Genomic DNA, 15,955 nt, shown 5'->3' on the forward strand with positions numbered 1-15,955 from the left:
TCTATATCAGATCGGTATCGGTGGATGCTAAACCTCAGATATCTTTATCTGTATCGGAAGTGAAAAATGTGGATCCCTATTCCTAACAAAACTGTATGCTGTGTGTTGCATTCGTTTATCACAATATAATAATGTCCTGCTCTTCTCATCAGATCTACAAGGCAGTATAACCAGAATCCACAGAACCATTGAACTTATGTACTCGGACAAATCTATGATGCAGGTGAGTGGAGTTTTATTTTTTAATCAAAACAAAAAAACTCATCGGCTTCACGCTTCGTTTTCTCGTCTGCATTTCTAACGTCATTTCCTTTTTTTCTCAGGTTCCATACCGGCTTCATGCAGTGCTGGTCCATGAAGGCCAGGCTAACGCCGGCCACTACTGGGCCTACATTTATGACCCTCACCAGCGCTGCTGGATGAAGTACAACGACATCTCGGTCACCAAGTCGTCCTGGGAGGAGCTGGTCAGGGACTCATTTGGAGGTTACCGCAACGCCAGTGCCTACTGCCTCATGTACATTAATGACAAGAAGCCATTCCTCATAGAAGGTACAATCAGCACTGGTGTCATGTTTGACGAACATTTCTAGATTGTTCTTGTATAAAAAAAAAAAACTCCAAGGCATCAGAACTTTGGACGCTTGTTTACATGATAAGTCATTAAAAAACATGATCCTCCGACTACTTCCTGTCATCTTCTGCTTCCTGGGTTGTGCCAGTGGCAACATCAAGTTGATCACATGACTTGTGTGATGCAAAAGTATTTCCATTGCAGCTTTGCAAAAAACTAATTGGGATGCCACTTCATCCCAGCGGCGAAACTTATTAAACTTGAACTTATTTTACTTGAAAAAAACTAGTTTCTTTTCTAAATAACCATGTTTCCATTAAGCAAATTTATTTTCAAAATGTCAAATTGCATGTTTATATGGTCAATGGCAACCATATAAACAGCTTGTAGCTACTAGATGCTACAAACTACAACTAGTAGCTTGTAGCATTCACTCCCCCTGGATGGGCGCGTAGCAACAATCGGAAGCGTTGTTAACAGTCCCTCATACCGAGCATGCATAGAGATTTTCTCCTTACCTTACGGCTACCCAAACCCTCCATTTAATAAAGCTTTACACCTTTTTCCCATATGATGATCAGTACCCCACTCTTTTGCAGAGGAGTTCGATAAAGAGACAGGCCAGATCCTGAGCGGCATGGACAAGCTGCCTCCTGACCTGAAGCAGTACGTGAAGGAGGATAATGAGCAGTTCGACAAGGAGATCGAAGAGTGGGACGCCATGCAGGCCCGCAAGGCCCAGCAGGAGAAGCTGGCTCTGGCTGCAGCAGCTGCATCTGCAGCACCGTCCAGCACTTCCACCTCCACTTCTTCTCCACAACCCATGAGCATTGAATCCAGCCCTCCAGATAATTCTGGTAGGCGCCATGGAGCTCATCAGAGCGGATTCGAAATTAATGCTCATTAGGAATTTATTAAAAGATTTTTTACCTTATGCAGTTTGTTTGCTTCCTTATTTCAGTTTTTTTTTTTTTTGCTAAGCCAATTCTCTCCTGCATTCTCATTTATCTGTTGATATTCTGCAGTAGCCCAGCAGGATCCGGAGTACCTGGAGCAGCCGTCGCCCACAGGCGACTTCAAGCACCTACAGGAGGACACAGAGAGGGCCATAAGCAGAGCGGCTGCAGAGCAGGAGGACAGGAGCCCTGAAGTCCTGCTGAACGCTGTATGTATGGGCTGCAGGGCGGTGTTGCAACTGAAGCTTCTATTAAACATCTCATTTCACCAAAACGTTCCATTTCAGGACCTTCATTTAATGCATAACGTCAGAGTGTCAAAGAGAAAATCCACTATTAATACAAACCTTTACACACACAGTGTGTGGGTTTTAATAACCAGCGTTTCACCAAATTGGTTAAATAAATACTCAGCACAGCATTGAAATGTGTGGAAATTTTTTTCTTTTGATTTTCCACATCTGGCTTGGTGGGGAAAAGACAAAAGGAAACTCCTTTATCCATAGATTTCTATTTGAACAAGTCTTTTAGTTTTTGCTTTCCATGCTGAGAATAAAACAAAAATGTTTCTGACAAAACCTCAAATTATGGTTCAATAAATCAAAGCAAATGACATCATAATTGTGTTCAGATCTTTAGTTTTTACTCTTTGGTTTTAAAGTTAAATGAGAAAACATTTTCCTCTTACATCGAGCTGTTACACTGACCCTCTGGGTTTTAAATTGGGTCTGGATTAGATGGTAAAACATTAAAATTGTTGTTTTGCAAATGTTTGTAAGTATAATAAGGGATTTGTACTAAAATAAATAGTTTTATTTTAAAGACTCCACAAAATATACTTGGCATAGAAGTGAAGACGGCTGCTGCAATTCAATGCAATAATTTATGTCCCTCAATTAATATGTTTTTTTAGCCAAAGCAAAATAGATGTAGATAGAAAATTACTGTCATTTAAAAAATTTTTTTACCAAACTTTTAGCGAATGTTATTTTTTTTGTCATTTGATGAATATGAATCACTTGCTAGAGCCCTGTAGTTATTTAGCCTAATGTTCATTTCTATAGATATTACATTTTCAACCTTAAAAACAGCAACATCCTGAAGCTGAAAGGCATGTCACTTCAATCATTTTTCAAAGAAGTTAATTTCTGAAATGGTTAATCGTTTTTTAACCACCTTAATTAACCGGATTTAATGATTAATGCATATCCAGCTCCACTCAGGCTATGTATTTGAATTTTCCTCGTTTTCCCCAGTTTTGCTCATTATTCCAGAGTTTCTAGTTGGAAAATAGTGGATTTTCTCTTTGTTTTTGTTCCAGCTACTGTTTGCAACACAAGCTGATAATATGTTTCTCTCCTCTGTTTGTCTTCAACACTAAAAGAATAATATATAGATATTTAACAACACAACGTGTGCCACTGGTGTCACAAGCTCTAGACCATTATGACGTTTAATAAAAAGTGTCTGTATGCAGCTTTCACTACACTCTATATCCTCGGCAGCCATATTGGACACTAACATTCACGGCTGTTTGATGAGCCATTTTAAATCCTGCACTATTATTGATGAGGAAATATGAGTTTTCACATCTGAAATGAGCTTCATCTGCCCTTTCAGTTTTTATTGGGCTGTAACTGAAGATGTGTTCAGATTATGAGAGCTGCATTCTTATATTTCACATATTTTTTTCCCTTTCCATCTAACGTCTTGTCCTTTCATCTGTCCTTCCTGTTCACCTGTTACACTTCCTCTCCAGTCAGCCCCCCCTCCCTCCACCCTTCAGCCTGAGGCCCAGATGAGCCCCGCCCCTCCCTCTGACCAGGTTAAAGAGGCTGAGGCCCCTTGCCAGCGCACCGTAGAGGTGGCCATTCCTCACGTGGGCACCTTTGTCATTGAATCAGAAGAGGGGGGTTATGATGACGAGGTAGCTGCAGCTCCATCTCAGCCTCTCTTCTGTCTTTTCCTGCTCACAGACATCAAAGGCTGTTTAATATGCCTCTTCACATGGCTATCTATGATTCTGAGCTGTACTTTGTTCTGCTGACTGATTCAGGACTTGGCATCAGGCTGAAAACGCGCTCTGACGCTAACCCTGTGTTGCCCTATCTGCAAAGTCTTCACATGAAAAATCTCTACTTCAGTCAATCTACATTTTGGCTCTATGGCAGGAAGCTGTTTGCCTCTCTAGGAATGTTTTCATGTTGCTTTCCTCACAGCTTTTATGTCTTGGAAGTCTTATTCTATCCGGGGCTGTTAAGTGTTTATTTTTATGTTTTCCTCCCCATTGATACCGCGCTAGAAGTAAACACACAGACACAAAGACGCTTGTCCCTCCTACAGCTACTGCCTGAATTGGTGTTGGTGCTTCAAGCTGGAGGTGCAAATCTTTCAGCGTCTAGTGATTCGATTCTGTTATTTTGGGTCACAGTTTGATACAGAAACCATTTTTGATTCAGAAACCAGTTTTTCTTTTCAAAAGATCTAGAAATTCTTTTTAAATTGTAACCAACAAGATTAAAAGACAGTGTAAACAAATAACGTTTATTTAAAATAATTCTAGAAGATTTCATACTGTATGAAATCCCATCGGTTTGTGCTTGAACAAAAATAGGTTTGTGCACCAGATTGTCTGGCCCTTTCTTAATCAAAAAGTATCAAAGAATGTTTCTACAACAGCCAGGTAATGGCGGTGCAATATACTCGCAAACAGGAGCAGCAAAAACATGCAACTTAACTCATTTCAAAATAGATTTTTGAGCATTTTGAATTGATTCAGAATTCCCAGCAGTAGGTATTGCAATTTTTTATAGATCACTTTTTTTTTTTTTTTTTGAGATGGTGGCAACATTTCTTAAAGGCACGGGATTCTGTCTTGCTACAGGAAGGGCAAAATATGATTAATTTCAATTTGATTCAAGTGTTTGTTCCTTAATCGTTGATACTTATGTCAACCGATTATTTGTAGTCAGCACATACCAGTGTTGGTCCGATGAGATATTAACAACCAATATTGACTTCAATCTGGTTCCCGTTTGTGTTTCTGGAGCATAAGAGGTTGATCATGTGATGCTTATTTTACCATGTGACAGTGATTTAGCTCCAGATTGTCGGGTGATTAACTGAAGCAAAAAAGCAATGTCTGTGAGAATCAGGTCATTTTGCGATGTTGAAAGGATAGGGAAGTGTATATAATATCGGTTAATATCAATTATCGGCCATAACATTAACATTATTATCGCCATCACACAAATTTTCATATCTCTGCATCCCTAAGTACTAATATCCTTTATTGAGGTTTGTACATTGATTTCAGTTTGTCACTTTGATGTCGATACAAAGAAATTTTAATACTTGGGGGGCCGAATAAAGGATCATTCTACACTAAAATAAATTGTACTTCAAACCAAATATGGATCTAGAGCATACAATACATAGTTTTTGCAGTGTAAGCAAGGATCAGGACCATTCAGATGTATTCAACAGCAGCCCTGTACAATTTCTATATTTGTGATTATTTTTGCAAAATATTGTCTTTAGTGATCAATTAGGATAGGAATCCAGGTAGCTGTGGATTCCTATGTTTTCTGCTCTAATTGTCTACGTTGGTCTGCCTCAAACATAACATATTATTGGTCACGCATTAGCCTCCAACTAAATGGAAGATTAATGGAGAGGATGGTTGGTTGGTTTCTTTTCTTCACCATTTAGTAGTTGGCCGAGTTGTCTGACTATTTTCTTGTTAATTCATACCGCAGTAGAACGGGGTGTTAGGAATTTTAGAGAACTCAGACCGACAAAACACTGTCACTGGGCTGTCTATGTCCGTGAAGCTAATGCTTAAACAGATAACGTTAGCTTATCTCATCTGAGATATTTACTATTTTATTCTTTCAGATACAGGAGCTTTACTGAACCTTAATATTGAGTTCTAGAAGATGAGTAAAAACACTTTTCAATGTTTCGCGCCAATCTTTCAGAACGTAAACGATAACTTAAAGCTGGTATGTAACTTTTATTTTTTTTAAAAAATATTTTTTTACATATTTGTTAAAACTGTCACTGTCTCTTGACATTGAAATACAGGACAGATAATTCGTGAAAAAATCAAGCTCTACCACTTCCTCCCAGTGCTGCCATCAATAAACTGATAAAAGTGCACCACTCTCTGTCAAAAACAACCAATCAGAGCCAGGAGGAGGGTCTTAATGCTGTCAACCAATATTGTGTATGAGCTGCTAAATGTGCTAATGGTGGAGAAACAACTTACCGCTCCAGAAACACCATTTATCTGCTGTCCTCGATGGCCATGCTAATTAGCCTTAGCATTCACAACAGGCTCTGCTGTTAGGCTTTTATTGGTTGTTTCTGACTGAGCTGTGTATATCTGTAGTTGGCTCTGAGAGAAGGCATAGAAGTTAATTTTTTTTAAATTGTCTCATACCATACTGTCACAACATAGTGACAGTTTTAACAAATATGTAAAAAAAAAAGAAGAAATTTTCATGAAAGTTGCATAACCCAGCTTTGAAGCTGTTGTCTAAGTGGAGATTCTGTTCCCTTCTTCCCCACTGATGTCATTTAAAATCTATTGGAGTAAAATTCTAAAATCTGAATTGTAGAAAAGCCGAAGTGACATAATGCTGAGAAAAGGCATCCAAGAAGAAATGCTCAGTACTCTCCCTCCATAAAACTTCCCCTTTAATTAAAAATGCTCCTTACTAAGGTAGTTTGCTGGGATGAATGTCCACCCTGAAACGGTCAAAACGCTGTTTGAAGAAAGAAGCAAGGAGTTATCGTTAATCAGTTTGAATGATCTGACTAGAGATCCCACACATGACACTGACTTTATTTAATCTCAGATTTTCTTTAACCCTCCTGCGGTCTTCAGACACAGGGTTGCGCTGCGCTTTTACAAGTTTTCTTTTTGTGTGTGTGGTTCTGAAAATTGACGGTCTGACAGGAAAACCCTGCTACCCCATCGTCTGACTGTAACATTTGCCAAGCTCCTACTGAGTGTCACTCTGAGACAGCAGGAAGGTTCAACCTTCATCCGACTTCAGTTGCCTTGGTTTTTACACACTGTCCTTTCTGAGGAATGTGCATCCTGCCCCTGAACACACTGGCTGTGTCCCTCCCTGTCACTAACCGTGCATGTGGTGCTGACTAACCAATAGCATGCCCTAACTCCTGTAGGCTCTACTACACTGCCTGAGAGCCATGAAACATGTATATTTAATCATATTTTTACTTGAAGGGTATTTTATTTAACATGGTTCCTGCTTTCTGGGTAGATAATGATGACCCCCAACATGCAGGGTATTATTATGGCCATTGGCAAATCCAGCAGCATTTATGAAAAGAACGGGCCTGAGGCAGCCTTTTTTAAGGTACCATCTCTCCTTCTACCTCTCTTCATTCCACTGTCTCTCACTTCATACAACCATTCAACCTCCTGTTTTATGATCATTTCTACATCGCACAGTAAACTCATTATAGTGACTTAATTCAAAATGTGAAACTGATATAATGACTTATTCCACCCAGAGTCATGGAAGTCCAAAATTCAGCTTCTCAGAATATGGGAATATTACGTACGATCAATCTTTTTTTATTTTTTAGAAATTGAAATGCTGAAATATCGGTCTATTGAGAAGTGTTTGATCAGCTTGACTGATCCATTGGGTCAGGAGTCTCAGTACTTCATAGAGTCTCTGTGGGGTAAGGTCAGACAGGTTTGCTGTGCATTGGGCAGTGTGGGCAGGTGCCAAGTCCTGCTGAGTGGGGGGGGAAAAAAATCAATATCTGCGTTATGCTTGTCAGCAACATTTCCTGGTGGCTGCTCTGACTTTGGCCTTGATAAACTTGATTTCTAAAGGTGTTTTCACACCTGATAGTCCGGTAGACTAGGATTGATTGGAGACCAAAATGACAAAATGTAACCAAAACAGAGTGGCGTCAGATTTTAGCGGTTTTAGGATTTCTCTTTTGTCTTTAGTAAATTACTGTTTCTCCTGCTAGCGCTTGACCTGCACTTTTGTTTTGGTTGTTTTTACCTAGAATGCCAATGTCTAATATTCACTTTCTGCTTTTGGAGCAGTTTCCGGTCCGCTTGGCATTTACATGCATTCAGACGGCACTGGCGTTCACTGCAACCAAACCAAAACCTCGGTTTGTCAGCGGGCCATAGTTTTCTTTTTTGGTCTCTTTAGTTCACAGGTGTCAAACTCCAGTCCTGGAGGGCCACTGCCCTGCAAATTTTAGATGTGCCTCTGCTGCACCACACCTGAATAGAATAATTAAGTCATTAGCAAGGCGCCGGAGAACTTATCTACACAAGAAGGAGGTAATTAAGCCATTTAATTCCAGTGTTTTGTACCTGTGGCACATCTAAAAACTGCAGGATAGCTGCCCTTCAGGACTGGAGTTTGACACCCCTGGTTTAGTGAAAGTGGACGAAACAGGTCTGGTGTCAACGCACCCTGAATTAAACACATTTGCATTAATCTAAAATAAGGACTTTGAGCCAATCAGTGGCAGTTTAGTTTCTCCTTAACTCAGGTAAGACAGTTCTAGCGTTGTGTGGTTCAGGAGTGGCTTGACTTAATTATTATGACAGTTGGAGCGAAGGCTACCATGTAAGCAATAAATCAATTAATTGTAGGACAAGGTAAAGTGGGCTCAAAAATTTCCTTTTGCATGCTTGTATTCCTCGTGTTTCTTTCAACCAAAAAAATTATATATATTCCTTGACAATGGTCTCAAAATGACAATATTGTGTTTTATTCCAATCATTTCTGGAACAATTTATTGTTCAGTAAAATTTGTCATCATGACTCGTTGTGGGGTGTCAGATTTCCTACTGGACAGCTACCAAGTCAGCAGCCCTCACCATGATTTAAATAGGCCATGTCATCCGTTTTAATCGGTCCGACGAAATATTCAAATTCTGTAAGAAACTGAATTTTGAGGACAGCTGTTAGTCATAATGATAACAAACAGAATATATAACTCTGTATGATTAATCTATAGATTGGTTTCACTTTTTGAATCCAATTCCTGAAATAAATTAGCTTGGAGATACCTTAATTTATTGAGATTCACCTATAGACTTGCACCATTGACCTCTCAACCCTTTAATGGAGATGAAATCCTTAATGTGAAACACACATTTATATTTGTTTAACAGCTTTTTTTTAATGTTTTATTTTAAAATGCAGATTTTTTGCTGATTTTAAGTCTATATAGTGTCAGAGTGAAAGTTTTCTGTAATTTCTAGGGGTGCACTGAGAAGCTGGCTCCAATTTTCTTATTTTTGGGAGATCTGCAATTGGTTGATTAGTCAATCAACAAATCACTTAAAAGTGAAACTGATTTTTATCCACCGATCTTGTCTACTGTCTCAAAAGTCTGAAAATCAGCCACTGTCACCTTTTGCTCTGCCATGCTAGATGGCATATGTGCAGTTAATAGCCACCCCGCTGTTGACAACTTATCAACTTTTCAGACCAAACAGAAAAATCTGTATCGTCAGGCTTTGTAAAGATCGGTGATCGGCCAGAATACTGCAATCGGTGCACCTCTAGTCATTTCCCAAAGTGGACTAAATTAGAGAGAAGCGGTGGCCACCTGCTGCGTTGAGCTTGAACCCTGGATGTTCCTGTGCTTTGTCTCCGTTCAGGCCATCAAGCTGGAATACGCCCGTCTCCTACAGTTTGCCCAGGAAGACACGCCGCCTGAGTTGGACTACAGGCTACACCATGTCATCGTTTACTTCATCCAAAACGAGGCGCCCAAAAAGATCCTGGAGAGGACTCTGCTCACACAGTTTGCTGACAGGAACCTTGCCTTTGATGAGAGGTACGCAAGACTGTTCAGGTCCATGGTTTCAAATCTTATTACACTTCTCTAAGATCAGAACCGTGCAGAAGTATTCAGACGACTCAACCTTTTCCATGCATTGTCACACTACAAACTCAAAGCTTCTATATATGTTGTGATGATGCTAAACAGACAGACTAACACACTGATAAAACATAAGATACTTTCCGTCATATCTAACCGAGCTTGGATAAAGAAGGAAGCTGGTAGATGCAGGTTAAATTTAATAGAATTTTACCTAACGTTGTGTTTGTGTTGCTGCCCTGCAGAGGGCAGCAAAGTCCTTAATTTTGTAGAGCTTAATTTTTGATTTGTCAGCACAGGCAACATTTTCAAGTTTACATGACCATTTCTTTTTAGATGTAAAGCAGTCTAGAAAAACCACGTGTATAGAAATGTTTTATTTAAATATTTTTATTTTTAAATAATTCACCCCCTCTTATTTTCTCTGCATTGTTAAAGTCATTTGGGGGCGTTGTGCTTAACCATCTCTTAAAAAGTTTTCCACTGTGCATGTTGACCTCAATCCATATTCATGAGCACAAAATTGATTTCTCCCTTCTCCTCTATTTTGAGCAAGATAATTAGATTTATGTGTGCATGTGGCCTCAATAGGAGCCTCCGGAGGAGCGTTTCACTTCTCCTCTCGGCAGTTAAGAGTGATTCATTAGGCCGTGTTAGGGCCTTGGGGCAGCGGCGACCGTTTCATTTGGTATAGTACCTCACCATGACTCAGCGCCTCACTGCTTACACCGCTTCGTCTTCCTTTCACCCCCACCTCCCTCACAGATGTAAGAGCATTATGCAAGTGGCGCGTGCTAAACTGGACCTGATTAAGCCCGAGGAGGTCAACATGGATGAATATGAGGTGAGAAGTGACTATCTTTTTTTTTTTTTTTTTCTTAAACTAAAACAAGCAGAATTTATCCCATTTTGTGCTCTCACGTTTGCACAATTTCGCCGTTTCACACTGATTGAAATGACAAAAAAATATTATTCCTGAATACCAGCCATCGATTTGATACAAATATATAATATACAACTAAATTTAGTAACACTTCATGTGCTGAATGTGCATGCAGTGATATAGGAGAATTTCTACCTGTTCCGCTTGTTGTATACCAAAGATTTTAGAGTGAGGATAAATACGGAAAAATCAAAAATGAACAAATGGGGGAGAAAAAGTTTGTCTTCAGTCTAATTCCATTATCTAAAGCTAAAAATTAGAATATCTGAAAAGATAAATGGCTTTTTACTTTGATTTAAATTTAGTTTTGGTTTGCCATGTCACAGCTTCAGCCAACTTGGTGATCATTGTGAGTTTTGTGATTAAACATAACCCAGTCTAGATTTTTCTGTGTATTAAAGACTTTATGTGATCTTAAGGATTTTTAAAACTAATTATTAGTTATGATAACTATAAATGAATAACAATAGTACATACCAAACAAATGAATGCAGACTAGTAAACAGCAACATTGATCTACAAAATAACCAATTGGATAAGCACAGAGAACAATAACCGAATCTGAAAGAAAAAAATAAAATACAGATTAAAAAGGACACATTCTAAATACTAACATAACGAAGTGTCGTCACAACAAAATGTAATTGTTTAACTTCAGGATACTTTTTTTCTCCCCTTGGTAGCTGTTTTTTATTCTTCCCTTTTTGCTAATATTACTTGTTTTGATCAATATGGAGTCACATGGATATTCTGGGAGCCTGATGCAGTGTTGGACAAGCCAGTTAGATCCTCCACTGTGTTTTAAAATAATATTTTCCGTCTTTGTTTTCCACAAATCTAATTTGTTTGAACTTTTTTTTTTTTTTTTCCTTTGGCAGATGTGGCATCAAGACTACAGGAATTTCCGAGAGACAACTGTGCTGATGGTGACTGGTTTGGAGCTGTTCCAGAAGTCAAAGTACGCTCAAATGCTCTCGGATATCTCTCTGATTTCTTTGTAGTGAATCAAAAAGCAAAGCCGCTGAGTTGGATACGAGTCAGGGTTCAGTAACTGTCACCGTACGCTTCCAAATTAAAACGCTAGACTCTAAGATGGCATCTGTTTCAGTCCAAACTTGGAGAAAATTTTGAAGTAATTGATAAAATATTAAAAACAGCTAATAAAATTTATTTTCTGAAAGTGTATGGATCACTGATGAAACATTGTCAACACAGTTTGCAATCTCTTCTGTCGTTCTGCCTGTCTTTCTTTTGTCTTTTTGGTTCGTTTTTTCTCATTCTTTTGTTCTTTTCTTTCTATCGTTCCTTTTGTTTGTTCTTCTGTTTATCTCTGTCTTTTGTTCTGTCTTTTTGCCTTCCTGCCTATTTTACTTTGTGTTCTTTCGTTCTTTTTGCCTTTCTGTATTTATTTTTGCCTTTGACTGTTTTTCTGTCTTCTTTCTCTCTGTTTCTTTCTTTTTGTCATTCTGTATTTATTTTTCTCTAATTTTTCTTTTACTCTCTATTTTTTCATCTTCTCTTTATGTCCTTCTGGCTCTTTTCCATCCCATCTGGGGTTTTGTGAAGTTGCAAATTTAAAGCCTGATCATTTTAGGCTTTTTAAAAACAATATGCCAGAAATAAATGTCAATATTTTGTATCTATTCTTTAATAAAAAGTACAGACAGTTCTTGAGTTTACCTGCTTTAGGGCAGAATATAAACCAGAATGTCATGGGACCATTGGAGTTATGGGGTCGATGCATTTTGTAGAAAATCCTCTGATCAGCCATCACCAGCAAAATGTCCCGTCCCAGCTTCTCCTGCAGGGGGCAAAGTTTCACAGTCATTGCCTCTCCCAGTTTGATGGCAGTGCAGACTGGGGTCATTGAGTTCTTCGCTTGGATCTCTCTTTAGTTTCCACTGTTTTTCTGATCCAGCGTTGTTATCTGACCGGAGTATTTCTGTGTGTGTTCCTGTGCAGCTACGTGGAGGCCCTGATGTACCTCATCTACTCGTACCAGTACAACAGGGAGCTGCTGTTGAAAGGCCTGTACCGCGGACACGACGAGGAGCTGCTGGGTTATCACCGCAGAGAGTGTCTGCTGGTGAGACTCTTTCCCTCCGTTTTGCCCTTCGTCCCTTTTGGAATATTACCACAATCGAAAGACATTATCTTCTCCCTGAAACCAGCGTGTGAAGTAGTTCATCCCTCTGATCCCCTCCTCCTCTTTGTTACTCCCTTTCCTCTCTATCAGACCTCCGTCACTAAAGTGACTCAGCAGAAACTAACAAAGCTGGATGTTTCCCCCCTCAGCGATGAGCTTGGTTTCTATAATCAGATTGCTTTCACTGAGATATTGCTTTGGCTTGCTTCAAGCCCACAAAAGATTCCACAGAAAGTTTTTTTTTTTTTTTTAATCTGATACTGACTGATGAAAATCCTTTCAGCGTCGTGATGTGAGCCTCTTTTCATTTCTCCCCCACAAACTGGCCTGCGCTCCGGTATTATTGGTCAGGGCCAGGGTTTTTTGTTTTTTTCCTCAACCCGATCCATTCCGTCCTCAGAACCTCTTCTCTCTCTCCCTCTCTCTCTGCTGCTGCTGCACTCGGTAACCTTACACCAGCATTGTGCTCATAATGTAATCATTGTAGTGGGAATAGGAAGCAGGAGGCCCAGCAAGTGTAAACACATTACCATGAGACACAAGCGCGTCCTCAGCTAACCTCCGTCCGGCCGGTCAGCTCAGATCCCCGGCCAGAACGCCGTCCATGGAGCTGTTTACCTTCGCCTCTTGTTTTAATTGAAAACACAGCTAACGTTGACACAGTTAATGGACTTGGACGTTTTGCAAATCCAGCCCCTCAGCTCCCGATTCCAAACTGGCTTGCAGGAAGAAAAAAAAAAAAAAGAGAGAGAGAGAGAGAAAAAGAAAAGCAGGTCGTTCCTCAGAGAAGGAGGTCAGCGAGTTTGTGTGTGACGACAAGACGCTGCAGGGCCAAGAACGGAAAGAAGAAGAAAAAAAAGCTTGTATCTGCATTCAGGCAAGGATTTCAAGACCTGCTTCAGACCCAAATCTAATAAAGGAAATGAAAAACATCTCAAGGAGGAGACAAAATAAAACGGGGCTTAGAGAGACGGGGAGGGAGGGAGGAGAAGAAAAAACGGCGAACATTAATGAAGTGAATTGGCCACGTTTTCTCCTGCGTTGTTCAGTTGCTAAACGTTCAGATTTTATTTTTCTGAGCCTTGTAAAAGACGATCTTTATACAACAATCGGGTTTCACGTTTCCCTTTTCTATCAGTGACGTAAAGCTAGCACATTTAGAGCTCATCAGTAATATTTAAAAGGTGTTTTGTTAAATTAAATGAATTACATGGCCATTGAGAGTAGGGCCACAGCAATTAATCAGCATAATTATCAACTAAAAACTGACGCGGATTTAATTGTCAACATGTTCTGAAAGACTGCGGCGTCTGCTTTGTCTCCATCCTGTTGTCTGCTAGCAGGCTAACTGCAGGGCTCTTCTTCTGTGGTAGACTGACAAATGGAGACATTAAAGTGTCTTTTTCTCATTTTTGAGTTCTAAACACGACAACAAACTTTTGATCAATCCAACGCTCTGCGTAGTGCTCTGTACCCTAGCTCTCAGTGCTGTAGAGGTGCACCGATTGCAGACTACCGATCTTTGAGAAGCCTGTCCTGCTGATTCCCATTTTGACCGATACTGAAGACGTTCAGACATGATCTGGTGGGCCGGTCTCTCACAGCAGAGCACAAGAGAGCCGTGGTTGAATTTTAGACCTTTTCCAAAGTAGATGAGATCAATGGATGATATTGGTTTCACATGCAAGTATCGACTGACCACCAATCTCCTAAAATTAAGGAAATTAGGGCCTAATTTCTTGATGCACCCCTGCTCTGCTTTATTGGCTCCATGTGTTTGCAACGTTCTTAAAGTGCTCAGGCTTCATTTTCCAAAATGAAAATGGAAAAACCAAAATGACTCAATGAATATAAAATAGAATAGAATAGAATTCAACTTTATTGTCATTGCACTGTCACAAGTACAAGCAACGAGATGTAGTTTGCATCTATCCAGAAGTGCTCTACGAGATATAAATATTTATTTACAGATGTACAAGACTATGTATGTATGGACTATAAGGGGTCATAGCAAAGAGATATAGATATTGTGTATAAATATAAAAATAAATATCATGACCAATTAAAATCATTTTGATAATTTCCATTCTGATACTTTTTGATTTGTTTTAATTGCTTAAAATAAAGGTGTAGAAAAAAATCTTGAGGCATAGTTTACTACTAAAATAACCAGAAGTTGTATCTCTATTGAGACTGGCTGATTTTATGGAGTACTGCAGCTGCTGCACATTGGTGCTGGATTAACCTGGATTAACCTCTTAACTGTCACCCTTAAAACAACTGCATGTTGTCCAATGGATCCATAAAGACACCGGTGTCCTTATGACAGTGAGGTTGGTTTGAGGAACACCACTAGCTTTCTTCTCGCTCCAAATAAATACAACCTCAGCTGCTTGGAAACCCATCTGGTTGCAGAAAAAACACATTCCGTCGTTTCGTGGAAACCAAAGGAGCGCCACCCCTCGCCCTCATTAAAGTAACTCTGTTTAAACTCCAGTTGGAGCCAGGGTACATTCGAACTGTTTATCCACCTAGTTAAACTTTGTGTTGAACTCACCGGTTTCTCTTCCCCCTCTCCTCCTCGCAGAAACTGAACGAGCAAGCGGCTGCCATGTTTGAGTCTGGAGAGGAGCGGGAGGTGAGCACAGGCCTCGGCATCATGAATGAGCTGGTGGTGCCGTGCATCCCCCTGCTGCTGGCGCAGGAGGCCGAGAAGGACCTGCTCGCTGTGGAGGACATGAGGAACCGCTGGTGCTCCTACCTGGGCCAGGAGATGGAAGGTGAGCCCTCCAGGGAAGTCTCTGGAGGTCTGAACGGTCGGACGATGGAGGACTCAGGTCCGGTTTCAGAACAAACAAGGCAAGCAAGATTAGGAAACGAAGTCAGACGGGGATCAGAAGTTTGGAAGTTTTGGATCAGCATTGGCCCTCCTGTCCCTCGGAAACACTTTCAGCTGTGCAGATTAATGCAGTGTTTTATACGCTGTATCAGTCATGTGCACAGTTCTTGGACTTTTACCATCAGTTAGGACGATCGTAGTAAAGCACCACAAAGGCTGTAAAAAAAGCTACTCCACTTCAAAAAAGATTATTTTATTGATTAGCCAGGTTAGATTTGTCATGTTACTTCCACATACTTGAAAGTATATTGCTTAGATGCTCCTATTTAACACAACAGGACAACATACTGCATAGTCGAGGTGAAAGGAAAACTTTAAAACTTGTTTAAACACAAGAATGGGCAAAGTGTAACATGAATTTGAACCGGCAGAATTAATTTGGCGTTTGTCTCAACCAGCTGTAAAGTTTTTGCTGAAGCTGAGCGAGGTTTGGATGGAGAGCATCTGCTGACATCCGCTTTTAAGTTTTGCAAATGCCATTAATGATCTGTTCTGTAGTTGGATTGGTTCAAGGTTACCTGGTGACATTGTA

At 40.0% G+C, this 15,955-nt stretch overlaps 1 protein-coding gene across 6 annotated transcripts in view; it reads left to right on the forward strand.

Moving 5' to 3' along the window:
- usp25 (ubiquitin specific peptidase 25) overlaps window positions 1-15,955 on the forward strand; it is a 39,378-nt gene that overhangs the window by 22,030 nt on the left and 1,393 nt on the right. For 3 of the 6 annotated variants that reach the window (XM_028031266.1, XM_028031264.1, XM_028031265.1), the window contains exons 15-25: window positions 153-223; window positions 324-552; window positions 1,174-1,431; window positions 1,600-1,739; window positions 3,290-3,457; window positions 6,825-6,920; window positions 9,212-9,390; window positions 10,201-10,279; window positions 11,257-11,336; window positions 12,341-12,464; window positions 15,112-15,304. In XM_028031266.1, the coding sequence (XP_027887067.1) occupies window positions 153-223; window positions 324-552; window positions 1,174-1,431; window positions 1,600-1,739; window positions 3,290-3,457; window positions 6,825-6,920; window positions 9,212-9,390; window positions 10,201-10,279; window positions 11,257-11,336; window positions 12,341-12,464; window positions 15,112-15,304 (1,617 nt within the window). The remainder of the gene's footprint in view (window positions 1-152; window positions 224-323; window positions 553-1,173; window positions 1,432-1,599; window positions 1,740-3,289; window positions 3,458-6,824; window positions 6,921-9,211; window positions 9,391-10,200; window positions 10,280-11,256; window positions 11,337-12,340; window positions 12,465-15,111; window positions 15,305-15,955) is intronic. The other 3 variants (XM_028031267.1, XM_028031268.1, XM_028031269.1) reach the window with 3 other exon arrangements.

Source organism: Xiphophorus couchianus, chromosome 11 (assembly GCF_001444195.1).
Source record: "Xiphophorus couchianus chromosome 11, X_couchianus-1.0, whole genome shotgun sequence".
Lineage (NCBI taxonomy): Eukaryota > Metazoa > Chordata > Actinopteri > Cyprinodontiformes > Poeciliidae > Xiphophorus > Xiphophorus couchianus.